Source organism: Ciconia boyciana, chromosome 10, assembly GCF_034638445.1.
Source record: "Ciconia boyciana chromosome 10, ASM3463844v1, whole genome shotgun sequence".
NCBI classification, from domain to species: domain Eukaryota; kingdom Metazoa; phylum Chordata; class Aves; order Ciconiiformes; family Ciconiidae; genus Ciconia; species Ciconia boyciana.
In genome coordinates this window covers 32826281-32851675 of record NC_132943.1, presented here as the reverse complement: position 1 = coordinate 32851675, position 25395 = coordinate 32826281, and the positions used below count along the sequence as shown (strand labels likewise).

The 25395-nt window shown below is 42.9% G+C and overlaps 2 protein-coding genes across 5 annotated transcripts; one reads left to right on the top strand and one right to left on the bottom strand.

The window, feature by feature from the left end:
- The first annotated feature begins 710 nt into the window (after positions 1-710).
- On the top strand, positions 711-14549 carry COQ10B (coenzyme Q10B). Of its 4 annotated transcripts, XM_072873871.1 has the most exons (6): positions 747-903; positions 2650-2792; positions 4846-4992; positions 6461-6653; positions 9227-9328; positions 12386-14549. In XM_072873871.1, the coding sequence occupies exons 2-6, from the start codon at positions 2752-2754 to the stop codon at positions 12551-12553; spliced, it is 651 nt and encodes a 216-aa protein (XP_072729972.1). In that variant the 5' UTR covers positions 747-903; positions 2650-2751; the 3' UTR covers positions 12554-14549. The 4 variants fall into 4 exon arrangements, with proteins under 4 accessions (XP_072729970.1, XP_072729972.1, XP_072729971.1 ...); XM_072873869.1 differs by lacking the exon at positions 2650-2792 and having other exon boundaries at positions 711-903; XM_072873870.1 differs by lacking the exon at positions 747-903 and having other exon boundaries at positions 953-2792.
- A 137-nt stretch (positions 14550-14686) lies between these two features.
- HSPD1 (heat shock protein family D (Hsp60) member 1) lies at positions 14687-25191 on the bottom strand. The gene is made up of 12 exons (XM_072873863.1): positions 25032-25191; positions 23949-24124; positions 20793-21045; positions 20119-20201; positions 19315-19410; positions 18903-18996; positions 18325-18493; positions 17874-17973; positions 16697-16942; positions 16159-16333; positions 15375-15553; positions 14687-15283 (listed from the first exon to the last, which is right to left on the bottom strand). The coding sequence occupies exons 1-12, from the start codon at positions 25165-25167 to the stop codon at positions 15131-15133; spliced, it is 1860 nt and encodes a 619-aa protein (XP_072729964.1). The 5' UTR covers positions 25168-25191; the 3' UTR covers positions 14687-15130.
- Positions 25192-25395: the final 204 nt, after the last annotated feature.

Sequence of the window (25395 nt, the reverse complement as noted above, 5' to 3'; positions counted from 1 at the left end):
TATGTTCTTCAGTTGCAGTATAGTTGTTAAAACACGCTTTTGTTGAAGGAGGCTGTATTCGGAAGGTGAATTATGAGACAGCATAAGTAACAGTACGAGTTTTTTGTTTCAATTTTTAGCAAACCGATGCTCTGTGATTATAGCCAGGGCTACGGAGGCCCTGGCAAGTTTTAATGACGTTGATTATTCTGAACTTCAGCCTGCACCGAGCAGAAGCAGGCTAAGCCCCAGATGGGTACACACTGGCGTCAGCAGCCCTCTGCTGAGGGAAGGGGAAGGGGGACGCGCGGGATAAGCGGTGAGGCCCTGCCTCCCGCCCGCCCGGGTGCCGAGGGGCCCTTCCAGGCCGGCCCCACCACGGAGGGCTCCTCCCGGCGAGCTCCTTCCGCCGCGGAGGCCGCGCGGCCGCCCCTCGGAGGCGGCCTGGCGGCGATCCCGGCCCCCTTCCTCGCGGGTCACGCGCGCTGCGGGGCTGCGGGACGGCGGGGGGAGGCGGGGAAGGGGGGAGGCGGGGCGGGGCCGGGCCTGGCCGCCCCCGCTGCCGCCGCTGCCCCGTGGAGCGCTGGGGGGGCGCCCCACGCGCACAAGCCCAATTATAGCCGTGCGCGGGGCTCGCGCGCCGCCGGGCCAATCAGGCGAAGGGCCTTCCCCCCTCCCCCCGCGCGCGCCTGAGCTGTCTCGTGACTGCGCGCGCCCCCCCGCCCGCGCCGGCCGGCGGCGATAGGCGGTTGGGCCGCGCGCGGGGGCGCGGCTCTGCGCTGGCGGCCGTTAGGCAGCGCGCGGGGGCGGGCGGGGCAGCCGTCGAGGAGCGGGGCTCGAGATGGCGCGGAGCGGCCGGGCGCTCGGCAGGGCGCTGGCCGGCGGGCTCGCCGCCGCCCCGCCGCCGCGCCCGGCCGCTGTCAGGTACGCGGGGCGAGGCGGAGTGACCGCGGGGGTGGCAGCCGGGGCCCCGCCGCCGCGGCGGCTCCTCCCACCGCCGCGGCGGGTGGCGTGCCGTCCCGTCCCGGGGCCCCGACGCCGCACCGCCCCTCGGCGCGCCCGGCCGGCCCCGGCTGCCCTCCGCCCGCCGAGCGGCCCCGCTGTAGCCCCGCGGCGCGGCGGCCAGGGCCGGGCCCGCGGGCGGGGAGGGGCCGCCTGAGGCGCGCGGTCCCTCGGTGTGCTCCAGAGTGAACGCGCCCGGGCGCCTTGCAGCCGGCGGGGCGGTGCTGGGCGAGCCCCTGGCCGGCTCGCCGCGCCCGGGGGAGCGTGGCGCTGCCCGGTGCTGCCCCGGCGAGAAGCTGGCGGCTTTGGGGAAGGGGAGAGGGCAGGTACTCCCAGGGCCCCTCCGGCTCTGCGTCCCCCGGGGGCGGCTGCGCTGCCCTCAGCTTCGGTAGCTGTTGGCTACTTCCGACGCGGCCAGTGCGGGTGGAAGAACAAACGATTTTCAGACTATAAACTTGCCACCCCTTTGCTTGAGCCAGTTGCATAACTTTAAGCAATCCTTAAAAGAAGCGAAAAACTGAGTAAAACGCCCAGATGTTTTCCACTTCAGATAATGCAACAAGTTCCTTATCCCCTGATCCCATGTAAGGCTGGCTGGAACAACTGGAAAAACAAAATATGCTTTGGGAGAAGAGCTGATCTTGTAACTGGAAGAAAAAGAACAAGCAGACAAGAGAGAATGTAATTCAAAAATATTAAAAGAGGAGGAAAAAGGATTCACCTGTTACTACTGTTATGGCAGTGCTGCTATGTTTCTTTGTTAAATTAAAAATCTTACTGTCATCCTCATAAAACCAGTGAAAAAGTGGAGTAGAGATTGGTTCATGATGTCAAATTTCAAGCAGTTATTTGACATAAGTGTTACTGTGCAGTGCTATAATCTGCCATGTTACTTGGACCACATTTCTTACTGTATATCCTTTGTGTTTTAATCTTTAGGATGTGTTTGCAATATTAAAATAGTGCAATCCTGCTAAACAAAATTGCTATTTTCTAAATAATGTATTGGAGTCCTGAATTGAGGGCAAAATCAGTTACCGGGAAGGGTGTGCAGTACAAGGAAACTCATTAAGTAACCGGCTGCAACTGAAGTTTGAAAATGTTTCTAGTGTAAGCTACAAGAATCTTGGCAGCTGGTTTTAAGCAAGTGCAAGCTGCATCCAAAAGGGTGCTGTATTATTTGTAGCCTTGAAGCTGGGTATGCTTTCACGTCTTGCAGTTGCTATTGGTGTACATTCTGTACCTGTTGTCAACTTGGCGGGCCCCTTACTGTGCTGAGTAGCAGACTTCAAGGAATCAGGTGGTAAATTAGTCTCTTGTGCTTATTCCGACTGAGATGCTAATGAGGACACTTGTTGGCAACACTCATTTTTTGGGATGTGAACAGCTGTTGACAAAGAATTTGAATGGGATCAACTCATATCTCGTGGACCATAAAATGGCCATCAGGTATCACTAACCTTATGGAAGTAACAGTTGGGATAACAGCACAATTGGCCTGGCATGCTCTTACTGCTAACTTAAGCCTTTATAGTCAGGAGTTCAAGATCCCTTTTTTCAAAAATGTGTTAATTTAGGCTTAGAAAATTTTGTAGCTACTAAAAATAATCACTGAATATAGATCACTTATGTATGTATACCATACACCAGTAAATACTTCCTTTTCAGGTCATGGAAGTCAGGTGATACAGTGATCTGTGCCCAAATGTTTAGGGAGAAAACAGCGAGTGGCAGGAATTGAAGGATGCCGTAAGAGCAGTATGAGTGGACATGGTTCTATTACCATCAGAGGATAAATACAGAGGTGGTAGGTGTGTCTGAATTCTAGTGTGGACTTGGCTTTTCTTCTGTGGCCTTGATCAGGTTCACAAAAATGTGTGTGACAGTCCATTGAAATCTGTGCTTTTGTGATTTCTTGAAGAGGTATGCTTTCCTGAACTGGGACTGAGCCCAGCACATTCTCATAGCATCTGTTTTTCTTCAGATAAAGTTGGGAGAGAGATGAATTCTCACCATGTTTGTTAGCATTATAACCTCTCTTAACCTTGCCTTCCTTGAATGGCGATATAATTGTGGAAAGGACATTGTCTTACAGCAGCTAAAAGATTACTTGTAGAGATTGTTTTTCAGCCTTGTAGCTGAAACAAGTCTAGATAAAACTGTACGAAACAATATACTGGCATAGCATTACAGTAAAAAACCAAGAGAAGAAACCCGGCAATTAGTCCGGACTGTGTACTCTATGTAGCCCCAGATGGGGAAAGTAATTTAAATTAGCTCTCCAGAATGAGGTCTGGCCCAAACATTTGAACACTTTCTATGAATCTGGTTAAGGCAGCTACAGTGTTACTGGCACCCTTCCAGCATTTCTGTCAAAGCAGTGCTTTTCCATAACAGTCTTGTCCAGTCTCTGTGGAAAAAAACAGGCTATGTCCCCATCCCTTGAGATACAGTTGCAAACATTTGCAGAGCTTGTTGTCTAAAGACTTTTAAAGTCAACCTATTATTTCTTAATTTCGACACCATACTTCTGTCCCATCTTAAGTAATTCCTTTTCAACTGCAGTGATTACAATCTGTGTTGTCAGTCATCTCACTTTGTATCACAGTTGCTTATTTCTTTTTTTAAAAGCCTGTACAGATTGTTTCTAGTCAGCTGCTGCTGCTGATTTTCCTCTAAACTGAATATTAATTTATTATTTGCCTGTCTCCTAATACAGCGACCACATAAGCCAATGCGGTCAGTCCCAGACTATTACTGTGTTTCTTTAGAATTCAAAGTTATGTTGATTTTTAAAGAACATGTTAACAATAATTTTAATTGTTTAAAATCAGTAACTGTAATTTGCTAGACTACTTTGGTGGTTAGTAAAAAAATGCATCTATCTGTTCATTGTGTTAAAAAAAACAACACCAAAACAACCAAACAAACCACCAAACAAGCCTAATGCTAAGTGGGGAAGGTTGGTTCCGTTTTTGACTATGTGAATCCAGAAGTACAGTCCTGGTTGGTTGTTTAGAGAAAGGACAGTAAAAGACCAAGGTTGCTCTTTAGCTTGTGTTTGTAGAATCACTGACAGCAAATAGTGACATTTTTAACTTCCTGGTGCCAAAAATCAGAGCTTTTGAGGTAGCATTTTGTGTCTTAACTGACTTGATCTAGGCAAAATCGATAATTTAGCAGAACAGACCTATTAATCACAATGAATATTTGTTAGATTTTAGTGTAGATGTTCACAAACAGAGAACACTGAGGTGCAATCTTAAAATTACTAGCACTTTTAAAGGTAATTTGTTAAGTTTAATTTATGAAAACACTGTGTCCAAGGCTTTGCATGATATTTTCTGAAGGAAATTTTGAAAGCTGGGTAAGCAATGCACTTTCTGAAAGGACTTTCAAAATGAAACTGTCCTGTTAAGAGAAGGACGGCAGCAAAGGGATTACAGCAGAGTTCAACTTTGTATCTCCAAGTGGAACCTTCTCTTCTTTGCGTATTCCAAAAGGGTAAAGTATTGCAGACTATGCTTTGATTTTGCTATTAAGAAAGCCTGTTCTGCAAATTAAGTACATATGAGGCTTGTACATGAACTTGGGCTGCCATGAAGCCAATGTTTAATGAGGGCCTTTGTATTTTACTCTGCCAGTTACTTTTCTCGTGACTGGGGGCTATTTTTAGTTTCTCCTAAGGAAAAAAAAAAGTCCTCCTTGTGTTTTTAATGGTTTGTATACTGTTACGAGCCTTTGGTTTTCCATCTGAATCTGACATTTTCTGGATGTTATACAAGAGATTGTTTGTCTCCCTGATTGTGGTGTTATTTATTTTGCTGATACGAAACACATCTAAAAGCATTTTCACTGTTTCAGGCACTTGGCTTCTTGTGGTATTCTGATGACCAGAATTTCTCCTTTGCAAGTACCTGTAATGAGCCATACCTTTTCAAGAACTTTCTTCAACATTGCTGCTCCACTAGTAAATAAAAGAAAAGAATATTCTGAAAGAAGAATTATAGGGTTTGTATAGAAGTGTGGAAAGAGACTTTATATGCTTATCGATTTTGTGTTTGCTGTGATTAATCCGAAACGCTAGACGTTCAAAGACTGAGCATCCCTGCAGACACATGCCCCTATGACTCTGCCCAATTGGAGACTAGGAAGGAGTTTTGACTTTCAGAATTTGTAAAGATCAGGCTTTTCCAGTCTGAAATTGAGTATAAAGAATGTAGGAACCCAAAACCCTTGCCTCATAGAGAGAAACAGCAGAAATAACCCTTCTAGTCCATGACAAAACAAAAACAACCCTGAAAAGGAAGAATACATTATTAATTTCATCTGGGGTAATGGGAATAAACCAACAGGTGTGAAAACTCTCAGTTTGTTCCCTTCTGTCCCAAATACATGCCAATGTTTGCACTTACATTATGGTGTACTTCTCGAGATTTTCTTCTTTCTTTAAAAGAAGGAAAATAATTAGTTGTGTGATGAAGAAACTTAGGCACATAGAAAAAGATTTTGAAATCCTGTTTGCCTTAAAGCTAGTGGGAAAATTCCAGTTAATTTAATGAGACTGGGATCTGACCCCAGTCTCTGGTCCACAATAGAATGAACTATTTATTTATTAGCATTATTTTTTGACTATGCTTAACATTTATTTATGTGATAGTTCTTGAACTGCAACACATTTTGCATAGTCACTTAAAAAGAGCCTTTGTCCAATAGTACTCACTGTTGAGTACTGTTGAACATATGCTTCACTTTAAACACAGCTGGAATTAAGCATGTGCTTCAATTCTTTTCTGAGTCAGAACTAAAAATTAAAAACCATAGCTATGTAATACTTTGCCACATTACAGTAGAATCAACTAAAATGTTGCCATCATATTCTTTCATATGATTTCAATATCCTGCTGGAGTAGGGGGGTTGGACAAGATGACCTCCAGAGGTCCCTTCCACCCTCAGCCATTCTGTGATGCTGTGAGTTTTTTCCATTGCATGTATTTTTTAATTAAGCTTTTTTATTTGGGATAAAATAAGGAAAGTAGTGTTCCTTTATTTAAACCTTATGAAGTAAAGTACTGTAGTTTTGATACACCTTTTCTTGGAAGCCATGAAGTGTGGATTCCTTATGATGAATATCTGAGATCTACCTAAATAAAGACACAGCTGTGCTGGAAAAATTATTTTTCCATTTGAAATGTATGCATATTTACCTGATATTGCAGAAAGTAGGAGACATCAGGTTCACTGTTCACTAACTTTACTGCTGGATGTTGTGTGGTGTTTTGCATCTTTATGCAAAGACTTCTACCACTTTTACTTTTTTTTCCTCTTTTCCATTTCCAAAAACAGTGGTAGTGTTTTCAGGTGACTGTATGTTCACCTTCCAAACTGCCTATGCCATTTATACCATCATTGAAACTTTAAAATACTGAATTGGAAGTTAAAATACCTTGTAACTAATGTTCATATTTCTGTTTCCAGGTATTCTATGCAGGAAATGTATGAAGTTGTTGCTGTTGTGGAGAATTACAAACTATTTGTTCCTTGGTGTAAAAAGTCAGATATATTATCGAAGCGCTCTGGATACTGCAAAGCACAGCTAGAAATAGGATTCCCTCCTGTAGTAGAGAGGTATACATCGGTTGTTACCCTAGTGAGACCACATTTAGTTAAGGTAACTTTTTTTTTTCTTAGCTGTAACTTTTGTCTGTTGAATTCAAATAATTCACTGGTGCTTCAAAACAAAATTGATGCTGGAAGTGCTTTGTGTGGCTCAAAGCTTGTGTGGCTTTTGTTTAAAGTCTTAGGTAACTGGAGAGAATTTGAATGTGCTTTTAAAACATAAGCTGCCAAATGGCTGGGGGGGTGGGGGAGAACTGCCTTTTAATTTCCTTTTGCTGGAGAAACTAGCAGCCATTAATGAAGGTATACCTTTTTTTGTTTTTGTTATAATTTTGTCCAAGCCTCTCTAAATGCAAAATTAATACCGACTTAAAAGTTATCTTTGCCAACTGTAGCTTCTGATGCCTTAGCAAAATTGATACCTGCCATTACTTTTCTTCTGACAATTTTAACTAGCTAATATGAGAAGCCTTAAACTTAAGTGTAGGACCTGCTGAAGAGCTTGTTATTTAGTGTATTGATGAGAAGATAGAAGAGTGGATTTAAAGTCAATCTTTTAGAATTAATTTGGTCAGAAGAGAAGCAGTTGTATTTCTCCTCCTTTCAGCTTTTCAAGAGCAATAATTAAAAGAAAAATGTCAAAGGAGAAATTTTAAATGATGTCTGGATCTTCTAACTAGTTTGCCTTATATGTTCAATTCTGTTTTGGTTAAGAACAGCTCAGAACAGATTCCTTACAACAAAACTGCCTCTCCCTTCACATGGCAGATCTTGACTATTTTTTGGAATAACTAGTGGAATTACAACAGTTGATTGCTGTTCAGGATAATTGTTTGGATATCCTATTTCACTATTATTTTCTAGGCTTCCTTTTAAGAGACACTGCTCAAAACAGAAACTGGGTTTCTTAAGTACAGGGGGAGACATGAATTGGAAAGGGAATATGCAAAGTGCCTTTATTCAAGGTACTTACTGATTCTGCAAAGAAAAAAAAAATCTTTCTCCCTTTATTAAGTAAGTTAAACGGCTACAATGGAAAATCTGCATTTTACATGCTGACTGCTTTCCCTTTTGTGTCTTCCCTGACAAGACTGCCTTTTTCCTTTCACATAGCTATCAGATTGGCTTACCAACTCTCTTACCTCTAATTCACTCAAAAGAGGATTTCTTGTCTCAGAAAAGATCATGGAAGTAGTGATGAGAACTGTTTCTTTAGATTTTCTCCTCCTAGACTCATTAGTGTTTTCTCTGCTGGGATTATTTTTCCTAGAAGTTTACATTATGTTCATATAACTGTAGGAACATTTCTAGAGAAGCGACTGTGTGTTTGGTCTACTTCACTGTCCTCAGAAATAACTCTGGGCAAAGGCAGGTTGCATGGTGGTCTAGCATAGCGGGTGGTGACATAGCATGGTGGCGACAAAATAAGCACGGATTTGTTGCTTACGGCAGCAGTGCTTGAGCAATGGAAAAATCAGACTGGTAGCAGCAGCTCTTGCCGCAGAGGAAAGCACGGAGTGAGTTTGTTACTTATAAGGTTGGGAGCAAGGGGGACACACTGGCAATTTTCCCATTTTTCCTGCCCTTTTGGCAGCAGCAGGAAAAGCAAGCCCAGCTCTTCGTGTTTAATCTTCCCTCTACTCCTCCCCTTTCTGTTGTAGAAGTAGTAAGACGCTGCATCTCATTCCTTGGCAGAAAAATGGAGGTATTTTTGTGCTGCTGATTAGTCTTTGAGATGGCTTACCTTATTACTGAGCTTATCATAGAGCTGCTTGTGGTAACAGTAAGACCTGTAAAAAAAAAAAAAAAAAGAGTTAAACAGTTACAGAAATTCTCTCTAGAAATTCCAAGACAACTGAGATTATGTATTTGGATGATTTTGAAGTATGTCTTTCAATCTTCTTCTGTTACAAATATAGCCACACAAAATTAGCTATATGTGCTAAAAACAAAGTGAGTGAAAATAAGGACCTTATTGTTGTGAAAACTATGGAGCCAACTACTGCAAATACTTTATTGTTTTAAAGTAGGATTGTATGCAAGCACTCCTGAAATGTTAGTTAAATATGGCTTGCTGGTAACTAAAAGCCAACGTATAAGCTGATTATGAACTTGAGTGTATAGTCTTACCAACTTCATGGTAGCTCTTGATGACGATAGTATCTTGTGACAGAAGATGTTTGGAATTTGTCTTCAATCAGGTTTGTTTTAATGCTAAGCATTCCTATAGCCCAAGACTACCAGTCTATATATCAGTATATAAAACATTCTATACCTGTAATTAAAAAAGAAATAAAACCAGTAAATATCTATATCATTTGCTTAAAACAGTGCTGTTCAAAATTCTGGTATATAGCATTAGCATTATTTTGGTGTTCTATGCATCATGCTAGGGATCTGTTTTATGACTCTCAAATTTTTGTTCTCCCTTAAAAGGGATTCAATTACTTTGCCGTAAATGACACTGTGCAAATAGGACTTTATGCTGGCTGCACTATAAGAATAATTTTAACTATGCCGTGACCTTCACTGTCTTAACAAAATGCAAGTGCAAACTTCAGTAATATCAGTTTGTCACATCTATAAAAGCCTAATCGTAGCTTGGCTTTTTAAACTTTGTTTTAGGCATCCTGCACAGACGGAAAACTATTTAATCACTTGGAAACAGTGTGGCGTTTCAGCCCAGGTATCCCTGGTTATCCAAGGACATGTACATTGGATTTTTCAGTAAGTATTGTAATTAATACTACCACATGCTTGGAACAGGGTATAGAAACAGTATCTTAAGTTGTGGTTTTTGGGTTTTTTTTATGGCTGGTACTAATTTGTTTTTAAAACAAGTTAGTTTTAGTCACTACTATTAAAATAAAAATTTGCAAGCTTTACCACATGGAAACCGCTACAGTGTCCTTTAGAGTCAGCAGCCTTCTGTGAGGTGTCCGCCTGTCATGAAACAGCCTCGATACAGTCGAGACTGCCATGGTACAGTCTCTGGTGTCTCTCACCATATCTCTCACCATACAATTCTAAACATGCTGAAGTTTTTAGACAGTCAAATACAGAGGGAGAAATACTAAACATACTTTGCTATTTCCTTTAATTACTCTACAACCTAAGTGTTCTTGGTACCAGAAAGTAGGCATTCTCCCATCTGTCCTGTTTGGCCTGCAGTTTGGTCAATTTAATTTCCTGGCTTCCTATTTTACTCTTTCATGTATTTTAAGTCTTACTCCTTCCTTCTATAATACAGGTATAATAGATTTTTTTCTGTCTGTGGTGGGATATCACTGCAGCTCAAGACTATTGCTCTTTAAATCCAGTATCTTATTTAGCCTGTTACTCCCAGACAGTTTGGTTTCCACTCAAGTTACTGCTTTTCCATTTTGTCTATTTAGTCTGTCATCACATTTTTTTCTTACATTTTATAGTGTTAAGAGTAGGTGTTGCATTGAGCACATAACTGAGCTGGGGTTCAGAACAGGCTACAAAAGTACACAGAAATGGGTTGATCCTGCTGCCATCTACTGGGATACTCTGCTTTAAAAATTATCTTCTCTAAATAGGAAAAAGAGCTTTTGGGGTATTTGTAAACAAGCACATTAATCTCCTTGGGTTAATAACTTTCGACTTATTGCTGTATTGCACTTCATACAGTTCAACAGTAAAAATTAATCTCTAGGCACTCAAAAAAATACATTTCTCATAGGATTTGCCAGTGATGTTTGCATATTATTTGCTCATGGGATTTGAATTTCTCCAGGCAAATAAGTGCCAGTTCCTGCAGTACCTAAGCTAGCTCTTAACTCAAGCCATAAATCAGTTGAGAAAACTTGAATTAAGCAAGTGTTTAAACCCTATAATCTAAATACTGAGTTCGTGAGGAAAACTCCTTCCCCCCCCACCCCCTCCCCCAAGCCACCTCGACATTTCAGGTCAAGAACTTCAGTTAAAGGGCGTCAAAACTGGACTTAAAATGGACACTTTCACTTTTTTTTTGAAACACTATGGATACTTCTTACTGCTTAGCCCATTTTGAGGTAGCAGAGGCAAATGTAGCCAGCTGAGCAGGGGCCTGCCTCACAAGGGTGAGTCCTTAAGGACACTAACCCTTGCTAGTTACTGACCTGCTGCAGTACTTGCCTCTGGGCCTGTGCAGATAGGGATGATAAGCATTTCACAACAAACTTCTCAAAACATATTGTGCAATTACAAATACTTATGAGAGAAAACTTTGATTTCAAGAATGCTCATTTGCTTTAGAAAATGTAATTTGAGGTTTGGGTTATGCTAGTTCCCACAAGCTACAACATCACTGTTTTGCCAGCCTGATGCCAGGAGACTTACACATACAGCAGGGAACTTTTCTGGTTTGGTTTCAGTTGTTAAATGATTTGGTACATAGATTGAAGCACAACACCATTTTTACCATCTGCAAACTTTGTAAATGTATACCATACCTCAAGTTTTTACATAGTTACTGAACATGATGCAAAATTCTTTATCCCCGCTCCGCAGAGCTCTACGTGACAGCTCTCAGACTTTCAAAAGGCATGTTAATTTTACTGATGCTTGAGGTCAAGCAAATGTAAATTAAGCTACACCTGGCTTACAGTCCAAGTCATTTAATTACTTCTGTGCTCCTGTTCCACAGTTAATATGCATTACGCATAAGTAACTTGAGAGAAGCTGTATTTGCTCCATTTGGCATTTAATCTGCCAGTTTCTCAAGAATGACAAAAATACTTAAATCTCAATCCAAAAGACATGCTACAGCAGGAGTGACAGAACCACAGAAGAGCAACCCGCTTCTTTTCCTGAAAATTCTGTAATCATTTCAGGAAGCTGTGTATTCCAAAACAACGTGATTCGACAGCCTTAGGGGGATGTTATTTAACTAGACTGAAGGCCAGCATAGCACAAAAGCATAATTGAAGACTATTTAACATAAAAGCAACCGTTTCTTTTGAGGATGGAGAAAGTGGACTCCCTGTACCCCTGCCATAACTGTTAACTGCTACAGTAGCTTCAGTTTAACTGTAAAATTCAGTAGCTAAAAGAAAATGTAGAAGTTCCATTCTGAGCACTGCAGCAGGAGGCCCGAGGGCTCGGTACAGAGGACTTCACCAGTATGTCTGTACTCTGACATTGGCTGCCCATGTCAGGGCAGCAAAGGAGCAAGAGCGGGAGGTGTTCAGGTAGGAGATATGGCACACAAAAGCCAATTTGTAGGTTTAGTCAGTAAATTGCTCTTCTTTGAACATACCATAACTACAGCTATCAAGATGGAAAGACTGATTTAAAATGTTGGTATTTCAAGCTGCTTTTAAATGCCTCTTGGGCTTGCCCCAGCTTACCTGTAAGTCTGCTGTCTTGCCATGCAGGACTTGCTTCAGACAACTTTTGTCCCCAAGTGAATTCTGTGCGCAAAGTAACTAAGTTATTGTTTGTCAGTAGCTTTTCATTATCCCAAATCTTTTACTTACATTTTGTGATGCATCATTTATTAAATAAAATACAGGTAGCTTAGATAAATTGAAAGATTACTTCAGAGAACTGAACAAAATGATTCTTCTAATTGAAAAGCCCAGGGAGACAGTACTCTGACCAAGGAATAACGTTTTTCTTCACAGACGCACTCACCCCTAGATGATTTTAACTGTTCTTTCTCCCACAGCTTACTTGCAGACTAACTGGAGATTCTTCAACGAAGCTGTCTATTTGTAACAGCATTTTACCACAACAGTAGATACAGGAAAAACAATTCTTCTCTATTTTCTTAAACAGGTTTCTTTTGAATTTCGTTCACTCCTACACTCAAAACTCGCTACTCTATTTTTTGATGAAGTGGTAAAGCAGATGGTAGCTGCCTTTGAAAGAAGAGCATCCAAACTCCATGGCCCAGAAACAAGCATACCTCGGGAGCTAATGCTTCATGAAGTTCATCACACATAGAGGGGAAAACTGTAACAACCTCTGTTATAAACTAGTTTGTACATTTCATTTGTACAAGAGGTGCCATGCTCCTCCTTTGGGGCATCTATTTCATACCTGAGCTTTGTGTGTGATTTCATACTGTACAAGACACACCTGTTCAGCCAGATGTATACAGAATGTTCAAGCTGCAATCAAGTGCAACTTCAAGTGTTACCAGCAACAGACAATTGGCAGCTACTGTAACACAAGACATCTCCGGCTGCTGTTTATTAACCTGCCAAACAGTTTGTGTAGTCACAGTCTAAGGTCTGCCTTATCCAAGCTTATGTGTTTTTTTTTTTTCCAGCATTGTAACATATTAACTCAAGTTTAAGTTATTAGGAGCGTGAAGGTAACTTAACAGCATCAACTCCGCCAAGTCTGGCCGAGCAAAGGGAAACTGACATTCTGGCTTCAGGGAGTATGGAACAGTGCGTCAGGCATTGAGTAGCAGGTGCTTTTAATCCCAATGAATGAGAAGGGTAAGTCAGGAGTCACCAGCTGCTGCTGAAGTCTGACCAGCAACTGCAACAGAAAAAACAACACAGCCTGAACACTTGTGAGTTTAACATAAGGAGTACTGTAATTTGAGTGCAGCAGTTTCAGCTATAGCCAGTGGTTCTTAGCTGCCTGGGCTTTAGACACTGATGAATGCGTAGTATGTCTGGCAGGCTGAACCTGCCTACCTGCCCCTCTTTCACTGTTACACATTGCACTTCACTTATGGCAAATGCATCTCATCTAATGCACACAGTTCCCAGTCCCAACACAACTTTAAACCAAGTAAATACACATTACCTCTTTGAGAACTAGGGCACAGGTGCACAATATTCTGTACCACAGTGCTGTCCTCCCTGGAAGGAGGGAACAAGATGCCCTCCACTTACTGCAGATGAGCACACCCAAGGCCAGCTGCCATTAAAAAACATACACTAGAGGGCTAAGCCTTACTTCTTAAGGGTTTTTTTCAGTATCATGCTACAATTTAACTACAAGTCCATTATGATGGTACCAGCTGTCTCAAATTCATTTTCAGTAGTTCTATTCCTTACATTAATATTCTCTTTCCAGTCTCTGATGAGATGTAAGTGAATAGGTTTGAACAGACTTAAAATCCTCTCTATGCTGCCTTGCCTTACCACATTTCCTTACTGAAATTGGGTGAAGCTTCAGGTCAGGTGCTGAAGCTGGTCCTTTCTCCAGAGTCCATAACCCACATGGTTACTACAGAACCGTGTATTAAATAACATAGGAAGGTATGTTTCAGGGCAAAAGACGGCCCTGAAGTAGTTTCAGACCATTTAGATACTTTTCCAGAAAGAGCAACTGAAATTTCACACTTCCTGTCTGTGAAGGACAGTTCTTACTAAAGGTAGGAAGCTGGCAAAGTGACAGCTGGATTAAGAGGTCACTTTTAAAGCACTAGGAAGTTGTAATTTCATTTGTCGAGACAATCAGAGATAAACATACACAAGCTTGGGAACACCCTTGTTTTCAAGTTTGGAAAGCGGAAAAGACTACACATCAGTGTTGTTAGCTGTGTCAGGTCAAAGAACACAGTAGGTAGCAAACAAAGCTGTCATTATTCAGGGTAAAGAAGCACTTAGTGCAAAACAATTCAAACTAAATCTTGGAGCCCACTAGGAGAGGGTGGAAGTCTCAAGGCAAGGAGGTAACCACACACTACACCTGAGCAAGAAGAGAAGTATGAAGAACCCCACAACCCTTCCTTAGCAAAGACGACTTACCTGTTTCATACCCTCGGGGCACCTTCCCTCCCCAGAGCTGTGAAAGATGCACTGGGCCTGTTCCAGCACGTGAAACAAGCAGTACAGACAGGGCAAAATAAAGTCAATGCACGTGCCTTATTTTCATAGCATTGTTTAATATTTCAAAGAACTGTCATGTCAGTTCAGCCTAGGTATTTCTCACCAGAATTAAAGTCACTTGTATTTCTGAGAAACAGTCCAGACAAAGGAATGTTTCCTGGAGGGGAAGGGCCTGTCCTCTCCAAGCAAAAGTGTCAGATTTCTAGTAAATCTTAGAAGCAGCAGGCTGTCAAGGTTCTCCCATGACTTTGTGTGCAGATGAATAAGGTGATACATTTCATACTCTTGAGCAGTTTGTTTTATTACACAGAGGTCACATAACTGTATATTTGCCTACTTTGTACACAATTGTCTAGTCTCACGCACAGCGGCTTCCAAGTTCTTCCTAGTACTGGCAAGCACCAATAAATTCTGAAACAGAATATCAAGTGCCTTAATTAAGTTTAAATCAGGACCTTGGTAGATGGATCTTGCACCCAGTTATCAGGAATGTACAAATGTCTTTATTCAAAAAATACAAAATAAATTATCTGTAGGCATGGACAATGACTGTAAACAATTACACGTGTGTTAAATGAAATCCAGTAACTGATGGTTACAGTGATTCTTTTAAACACCAGCCTCACTTCAGTCACTATCCACCCTCTCACACTGACATCTGAAGTTTTTAAAGTCAGAACTGTCAACCTTCAACAGCACAGCTCATGATGCATCCCTATCCCAGGAATTAGAACATGCCACCTCCCATTCCTCCGCCCATCCCACCCATTCCTCCCATCCCTGGCTCCTTTTCTTCTTTAGGAATTTCAGTCACCACTGCTTCTGCTGTTGATAAGAGAGACGCAACACCCGCAGCGTCCATCAGAGCAGTTCTCACAACCTAAAAATAGGAAAGAAATAACTTAATACCTGCTGACTGTCACGAGAGCTGGGAGGCAGGAAAGCTGAGAATTAAGGCTATTTTAGGTTACCTTTGTGGGGTCTATGATTCCTTTTTCTACCATATTTACAAAGTCCCCAAGCATTGCATCATAGCCAACTTCTGATGGACTCTGCAGGATTTTTTCAACTATTAACGATCCTTCAACGCCTGCATTCTTTGCAATAGTCATTGCTGGGATTTTCAGCGTTCTCTTTATTATTTCAATGCCTGTAAGAAAAGGATGTTTAGAATTACGTATTACATATGCTGCTCCTATTGCCAAGGCACACCTTCACGTGCTGGAGGTCGATACAGAAAGAGAACCCTCTGAGCAAGAACATAAGCTATTTGTATCAGTTCCAGGGGAAAAAGTTCTCTGCTACTTGACATCTGTCAACAAATGAAATCATTGCAGGATATTCACACGTGTTTTAGTTTTACTTCTGCAGAAGATAGTAAGGAGCGTTATTATTGTAACAAGGCACAAAGCCTTTTTCCATTTCATTTGCCACACAGTCTCTTAAGGATTCTTAGATTTTATGTCTGTCTGCAACGGCTGCGACAGGCAGCTCAACTCTCCTTTAGTGGTTTGCAGTTCTTTGCAGGGGGTACTGCTGCTTTATTGTTACTGGTTCTTTCACATCCAAGGCAGGGACACAGTGAAAGCTCCTTCCCACTGTAAAGAGGGACTGCCAGACCAAGGGGGTGAGGTTCTAAAGATCAGGTAACTAAAAACTCACCGAAAGCGATCTGTATTTAATCTTACAAAGCCTCAGGACAGAAGAAAGTCTATTCTTAACGCTTCCACACACACGTTCAAGTAATTTACTTACCAATTTTCTGATCTTCATTGGCTGGAGCTAAAGCATCTAATGCTGGAATGCAGCGAAGCAATGCACAGCCACCACCTGGAACGATGCCTTCCTCTACAGCAGCACGGGTCGCGTTCAGGGCATCAGTAACTCTGTCTTTCTTCTCATTCACTTCCACATCACTTGTGCCACCAACCTACAACAAGCAAGCCACATGTCAAGGTCCACACAAGGAGCCCGGGTGGGAGAGCGCTGCTGGCTGTAGAACTGCTGCCACAAAATTAAATAGCCAACTTGAGTCATTAACTGAAAAGTGCCAGAAAGCAAACCCATGCTCTCCCATGCTGGCAGCGTTCTTTCGTACCTCAGCACTCAAGAAGCCCAAGCACACAGTTTTAGGTGATATTTCATCAAGTTCTTAATACCAAGGTGTAGCACTGTAATAAGCCAAATTCCTTATCTAAGTCAACTGCAAAGACTGAGACAACCACACAGTAGTAACTTAGCTTAGCAATCGAGGACCGATACCACCCCTTTCCTAAGAAGTTTAACTTCTCACCTTCAATACTGCTACTCCATCAGAGAGTTTGGCCAATCGCTCATTCAGTTTCTCTTTTTCATAGTCACTTGTGGTAACTTCTAGCTGTTCAATAATTTCTTGAATACGTTTTTCAATTTGCGCCTTTTCACCCTTCCCCTTCAGAAGCATGGTGTCATCTTTTGTCACAATGACCTCTCCAACTTTACCAAAGTCATGAGGCTGAATATCTTCCACATTTAGGCTCAGACCCTCTTCTCCAAACACCTGAAACAAATTACGTGAAAAGTTGGAATTCACAGCTTCTCCATATGCGAGTTTTTTATTTACAGACACACAAACACATACTAACTGCAGGCTAACTGCAAAGTAACCACACTACTGCAGCTAAGCTGAACAAAACTCTTCCCTTCTCCTAACAGAGTCCAGGCACGCAGGTACCTCACAAACTGGCCCTCGTGGAATAGGGAGCTGCCAACTTCTCATTCATGACTGACTAATGTCACTCACTGATTCAACGTGCCTGGAAAGTAGTGTGTTACAGAGTCGTCCTCCTATTTCAAGAAGTTACGAGTATTGGCACTAAATGACTTTAGAACAGAGTTTGCTCATTTTGTTACTTTGTGCTCCAGTTAGCTTAAACACTAAGTTTTATTTCAAGAACCACCTTTGGATCCCAGCATCATGCTATAATTTTGAAGTGTTTAAGAAAAGCAGCATAAAGGGACACTAATCAGCACATCAGCTGCTTGAGCAGTTGAGTACAACAGAAAATTACCCACTCTATTCCAAACATTTTAAAATTGTATTTGCTGTACTTGAGTCTGGGCAATTATAAGGCAGTTTTATAAGGCGGCAAGAAAGATTTGCTATTTCTAAGAAATTTCCTTGATATTCCTCCTTCCCCTTAATAACCTAAATGCTGCAAAGAAAACGTGTGCAACTTCAGTCAGTTAAAAGGACGTATTCCTCATGGTTGGTCAGGGCTGTGCTACACAGCAATGATCAATATCCACATTAAAAAAAATATATATACAAGGAATCAAGCATTAGAGTTACTGTTACATTTTTGAAAGAACAGGACACAGCCTGCAACACAGCAAATACAAGCCATGGACCAAGAGTATACATTATTTTCCTCCTTAAATACCATTAGCATTTCTTAGAGCAAAAAGCCAATTAAAAGATCATTACTTACAGCCCCACCAGTAGCAATTGCCATATCCTTAAGCTGGTTTTTCCTGTTGTCACCAAAACCTGGTGCTTTTACAGCAACAACCTGAAGACCAACCTTCAGTCTGAAGGGAAGAATTCAGAGAGCAACATTCCACTTATGTTCAGAGAACGAGTCTAATTAGTAAAACCAGTTATTTCAGTACAGCTCTAACAAGCAAGCAAACAAAGAGACCTTCACGAACCGAACTGGTTTTGCTCAAAAAGGTAGTTAGGAAACAACTGAAATTCTGTCTGAACCGATGCAAAGTATGGCTATGTACAAAAGCTGCTGTTTCTTTGGCACCAATAAGAGAACAGACAACAGTACTACACTGCAGCAAATTCAAATACGCAGTTTTGTATGTATTCCTTTAAAAGGTTGAAAACACAAAAAAAAGCAGTATTTGTCTAAAAGTATGGATTTTAAGCCTCACCTGTTCAAGACTAGAGTGCTGAGGGCTTCTCCATCAACATCTTCAGCAATAATGACCAAAGGTTTGCGGTGAGCATTGGCAATTTCAAGAGCTGGAACTATGGACTGTACACTAGAAATTTTCTTTTCACTGATTAAAACATAAGCATCCTGGAATTCACATTTCTGCCCTGCAGAAACAATATGCATTATCTGAACAATCCGACTATAAAAACATACCAAGCATTCTCTTAAACTTAAGGAGCTACTTTGGAGCAACTGTTGCACTTTTCAATGGCATTAGAAAGAGACACAAATTGTTTTCTCCAAGATTCCACTTTCAATTCTACATTGTTCTGGAGTGTTGCAGGGACAGCTTGATGTTAACATGGACACTGTCCACACTTAGCAGAGAAGAAAAAAAAACAAACAACCCACAGACTACAAGCTTTTACCGAGGGTTAAAAGCCTCTGATGGGGAAGGACCTCACTGCCCTATTGCCATGGTACGTAGTGTAACGGATTGTGAAGTCTTTGTAACAGGTACCTTTATTTCTAACTTACAAGAGCCATTGTCAGGTATTTGACCTGTTAACTCACCTTTGGTTGTATTAATAAAATATGGAGAGATGTAGCCTCTGTCAAATTTCATACCCTCGATGATTTCCAATTCATCATTTAGAGTTTTTCCATCCTGTTTAGATGCAAGAAAGTCTGCATTAACGATCCTGTATTTATTACCAAAAGCACAAGTATATTTTTAGCATACTAAGCACAACAGAATGAAAGGCTCTGCACCACACGTCAGTTTTATGTGCTTACCCCTTCAAAATAAAAGCACGGTAAGAGGGAACAGCAATCAAACCCTGATCTAAAAGAGCTGGGGTGGGAGGAATTATGGTGGGATACTGTGCATGAGCAGCAGCAGCTACATCACAGGCCACAAAAGCCAGCCCTAACTGGAGAAGAGACAGTCACTTTGCACTTAGTCTGTATGTTGGTCAGTTCTTACCTTGACAGTGATTACACCCTTTCGTCCAACTTTCTTCATGGCATCAGAGATTATATTGCCAATTTCCTGATCTCCATTTGCTGATATCGTAGCAACCTGAAACAGCAAGCCATTTAATCTCATCCCACAATACAAGTGATTTGTTTCCTCACTATAAAGAAAACCAGAGTAACCATTTTCATTCTCACATTTCCTGACAAGACAGGGCAGCTGACTGTAGCACACTCATACCAGGACCCAAGAACTCCGTTAGAAGGGCTAACAGCTCTTGGACAACTCAAGCACAGGGCCAGCTCCCATGCTCTGGGCTCATGCAGCACACACAGGCCACCTGAATCTGTGGCCATGAGGAGAAATACGCCATGAAGGCAAACACACCTGGTGCCCGAGACCCAGCTGGGCACCCACCTCAACCTGAAACTCCCGCAGCAGATCCACAACACTCCCGGAAGTCTGCCATCACCTCCCATCCACAAACGCATCTTTGCTCTCCTCCATTCTTCCCAAGTACACAAATTTATGTTCTAAGACCATGTCTTGGAATGAAACTTGATGAGAAAAAACTACCTGCTTCTGAACTAACTTCTAGCAGTGCAGTTGAAAGCAGAATACTGGGAATTTTAAATAACTCAAGAAAATGAAAGCGTTACCATGAAGACCATTCAATGAAACATACTCTGAATCTTGATACATAAAGAAAAATACTCAGGTGTCATATACCTAGCTCCATTAAACCTGATGTCACAGAACTTTTTATGAAGAATAGCTACTTAAAGTTGGTTTAATTTTTTTTTTTTTTTTTACCTGCGCAATTTCTTCTGGAGTTGTAACAGGTTTAGACAGCTTCTTCAGTTCAGCTATGACAGCATCAACTGCAAGCATCACCCCTAAAGATGAACAGAGTACTTGTGAGTGAGCAAAACAAGGTATACAGCAGAGAAAAAACAAACGAAAAAACCAAAAGAAAACAAACAAAAAAGAACCTACAAACAGGTTAAGTTTCAAACCAAAGTCCACATTGCAAAAATGCATCAAGTTTGCACGTTCAAAAACAACTGACTGGCAGTTCTAGTTCCATATTGTCATTTGCATACCTAGTGATCTTTTTTTTTTTTAATTGGTGCAACATACTTTCCATCATGATCGAAATTCATGGCAAATTTATTTACATGGCACCAGTAAATTTATACCCTTATCAGAAATTAATTAAATGCAGAAATGGCTTTAAATGGAGTTTACCTATGACAAATTAACCAAGTTAGCTGCATATAAAATAGTAAAATTATTAGAAAAATTAAAAATTGTTCAGAGTAAGTAATGTAACAGAAACAAGTGGGTTCTCTATGCATCACTCTTCATATAAAACTTTATGTGGCTCTTCAAAAAGAAGGCAACTTATTCAGGAAGCCAGTCAAATTTGGGATATGAGAAGTAGAAAGACAGTGATTAAACGTTAAAAACAAGGGAAAAAAAATTACCCCTCCTGATTTCTACTGGATTAGCTCCTTTGCTGATCTTCTCAAAGCCTTCCTTGGCAATTGCACGTGCAAGTACCGTTGCAGTAGTGGTACCATCTCCCGCTTCTTCATTTGTATTGTTGGCAACATCTTGAACTAACCTGGCTCCAATATTTTTGTATTTGTCTTTTAAGTCAATTGCCTTTGCTACTGTCACGCCGTCTTTTGTCACTTTGGGACTTCCCCAGCTTTGTTCAATAATAACTGTTCTTCCCTAGGATGACAAAGAACAAATATTAAACCAAAGCCACACAATCCACAGCACGTTACTCCAAGAGTTCAACTGAAGATGAAGATCCTTTTGAACAGCCACTGCTGAACAGAAACATGACCTTGCACAGAGCTTTCAGCTAGGACTTTTTTCAAGCACACACATTACCAAGGTTCTGCAAAACGGGGAAAATGGCTCAAAGGTTTTCTACTTTCACAGAATGAGGCTTCATTCCCCAGCCATAATGCTTAATACCACAGATTCAGAAGTCTGCAACTAAAATAAGACTGGCCTTACAGAGAAAAATAATTGAAGAGACTCCCTCTAACAGACATTTTCCCCTAAAATTAAAACAAAGCAAAAATAAAATAAATTAAAATACAGCAACATAATGAACTAAATTTGCAACATTTCCATCAAATCACAATAAAAAGTCTATGTGATTGAAAAACAGTAATACAAAGCTCTATTCATTGCACGTTCTGGGGAAAAAAAAAAAAGGCAGAGACTTGCAAACTTTTTTAGTGATTAGCAAAGAGAACTGAGAATAGTTAACAAATTTGTGTTAATGTGTTGCAATAATTTCTCAAACATTGCAAGTTAACAAGCCTTTCTTCTCTCAGCCCACGCTTGCGTTCAACTAAAAAGCTGGACTATCCTATACAACATATACGGCCACAGTTAATATGGGAAACTATGGACCATATAGGGAACACAGGGCAGATGCACCTGCACAAGGATTGCTTGTTCCCAGACTAATTCAATAGCTTGAACATCTGCCCCAATTAGTAACATTCCAGTTTGAGCTGGAGGCAGCAGAAATGCAAGGAGCCACCTCTGGTCCACTGCTGCCCCAGAACTCTTTATCCATCCTGACAGCTGGAGCTGTTGGAAGAGGGGAAGGGAGAGCAACTGCCCCTCCTCACCACTGTCGCTGCACAAGTCCAGCTCAGAGCTGACCACACTGGCTCCTGCCGAGACACTGCTGTAGCTGATCACACACCAGTGCAGCTTCAGCTTCAACCAGAGTTTGGATCACGTGCCAAGAAGCTAGCTAAGGACTCCCATACTGCATGCTACCGCTACAGCGCACTGTATTCCTCGCTTGCACAGGGCCCACTCACATCTGTCTCAATGATTTAACTAACTTGGGATTCCTGCCATGCATGAGGCAATACTGATTCTGAAGCACAACTGGCCCTAGAAGCTGTAAAAGAAACATTAAGCTTCAGTTACTAAGGTTGAACTTGTGAGTTTACATGATTCTAACTCTGTGCTATAAAACAATTATGCCAAAATAATGCATAATCTGACTTCTTACTGCTATTTCATTTGACCTGCACTTCTCCTAAATCTAAAAGTGATTCAAGAGTAAGAAAACTCTCTCTACTGATCCTGCTACTGTTAAGTTCTTCATGTAGTCTCTCCTTGTTTTCCTTAATTTTATCCTGCATTTTGATGTGGTCTTATTCCAAATGTTTGTTTGGTAGCTATGAGGAGAGTGCCACAACAAAATCTACTTATATCCGATCACATAAAAGGATTTACATTCAACAAACACTTTTTATCTGTTTCAGAAAAAAGGAACACCAGCAGTAAATACACATGCATTTTGAATGGTCCTGCATATCAAGAATCCAAGCACTCACATAAACAAGCTTTGACAAAGTACTCAACATGTTGGCAGCAATATCAAAAGATTGCATGAGAGCAAACCATATTTCTTTAAATATATAACAGTGCCAAAGGGAATGACCTCACCAGAATGATATTTCTTAAAAATGCTGAAAGCTGAATCAGGCATTACAGTACAAACCCTGAATCTCTACAAATACATGGAGAACAGCAGATAAAGTGAGAACACTGGAACAAAACCCCCACAAGGTTACAGTAAGTTGCATCAGGAACTGCCCTTTAACCAGTGCATTAAAACTATGCTTAGGCATTCACAAAGTAGCCTGACCCAAAAACCCAAGAGTTAAATTAACTAACTACACTTAAACTTTGCTCCTTTATGGAAAACAGCCACAGCTTGCTGACATCACTGTTCCTTAACCTTCATCTGCTCCACTTCTGGCATTTTTTACTTTGAATAAAGCTAATAGAGCACCCAAAATGCGCAAGAAAGACATGAATGAATTTTACAGAGGCCAAGCACCCTTGAGAAGAACGACCGTGCATATGCTGTTATTATAGGAAACACACATTCCTATAAGCCCAAAGAAAGTCAGCGTCTCTTCCTTAAAAAGGAATCTCATTTCAAGCCTTACTGCACGTTGCATGACTATGCAGAATACAGTAGCTAGTTTTCCAGAAGGCCTAAAACTTACAGGGAATCATGCACTATATTCTGTCCTATAAGCAGCATAAATGAATGTCGCTGCCACGGAATTTCACTTAAGCTGATAACATTTACCAGTCAACTGAAAACTCAATGTTACGCTTTAAATGTCTCTTTCACCTTGTATCACTTTACCTACAAACACCATAATTTGTTTTTTTTTTAAAAAAATCTCAGGCTAATTAACGCACCTTAAGATCTAAATAGTTAAATTATCTACTGCATTGTTACAGACTATCAGCTGAGCCATGGTAACCTATCATGCACATCCCCTTAACCTTCAACCTGTTTAAACAAATACACTGCACCTTTCAGTGACCCAATTCATTTTACTTTGCTACTATGAAAAGCACATGCACTGTCGTCGTGGTTCACGTGACAAAAATGAGAATATGGCTGCTTGCAGTAATCTGTCCATACCCCCACATCTTTGTGTTACAGACCTGCAGATGGTAAGTAATCATGCAGCTCTACTGAGAGTAAACCAACAACTGTTTTCCACTGTGGTGTTGTTTTCAACCAGATCAAAGTGTTAACATAAAATAAACGCAAAATCTTCCATTACCTTTGGCCCCATGGTGACAGCTACAGCATCGGCTAGAAGATCTACTCCTTGAAGCATAAGAGCTCTAGCATCTGCTCCAAACTTAACATCTTTTGCATATGCTCGTGTTAGATGGGGAGCGAGTGCTCTGGACACCGGCCTTATCTGACGGAGTACTGTAGATAAACGGAGCATGTCTAAAAGATTAAAACAAACCCAGAGGAAAATATAAGCATTATGTATTTGCACAGCTACTCTTAGAATAAGAGAGGGAAAAAGGATTCAGGAAGTAAAGCAAGTGACCGTGAAGTTTTAGTTTTTCGACTGGTTGAAACGGAAACGCACAAGCAACTGCAAGTAACGGGGCTGGGGAGCCCAGATCCTCACGGCAAGATCCGGGCCGCGGCAGCTCCTCGCTGAGCAGCCTCCACAGACCCCGAGCTCCTCCCCGGCAGGAGGACGGGAGACCGCGAGGGCACCGCGGAACGCCAGCAGCCCCGCTCGCCAGGCGGCTCCCCCCGGCCCCGGCTCAGCGCGGGGGGCCGCGCACGCCAGCGGCGGCGGTGCCGCTCCGACGGGCGCCCGGGCGAGGCTCCCGCGCCCGACTCCGTCCGGCGAGGACAGCCCGCGCCGCGCGGCCAGACGAGGGGGGGCACAGAGCGGCGGCGGCGGCGGGGTCCCGCCGGGCCCGCAGGGCGGGCGGGACAGGGCCTCGGCCACATGTCCCCGGCGGTCGGGACACGCGCAGCAAGGTCAAGAGCCGCTCGCCCCCTGCCGCCAGCCCGGCCACGCTGCACCGCCGGGGCCCCGCCGCGCCGGCATCGCCCCCACGCGGCTGGGGGCGCGGGGGCCCCGCTCCAACCGCCGCACCCGCCGGGCGGGCTCCCAGCCGCCCTCTGCCCCCGCTGCGCGGGCGGCCGTTGGCGCGCGCGCTCCGAACGGGCCTGGCCGTTAACGGCGCAGGCACCCCTCCCCCCCAACGGTAACCGCCGGCGCAGGGGGAACGGGCGGGGGGAAACAGCCCGCTGGCTGGCTGGCTGGCTGGCTGGCACCCCCTCCCCGGGCCAGGCCGGGCCGGGCCAGCCGCCGCGCTCCCGCGCTCACCTGCGAGCAGCGTGGGGGGAGCAGAGGCGCCTCCGCCGTCCGGACTCGGGGCTGAGCGGGCAGGTCTGCGCGCAGCAGCGGGAAGGCGCTCGGCACTCACTGCCTCTGCCCCGCCCCCGGCCAGGCACCGGCCCATGTGGGGCTCCGCACAGCCCGGCCCGGGAACCAGCATAGCAGCCGCGGCCCCGCCCCTGGCGGGAGGAGGGCGGCCGCGCCCGCCGACAGCCCTCCTGCAGGGCCGGGGCGCCGGCCGCGCTGCGCGCATGCGCGGCGAGCTCCGGCATGAACCACTCAGGTTCCGGGGCCCGCCAATTCCAGAACCTTCTGGAACGCTCATGCTCGCCGCAGGTCAAAGTTGAGCTGA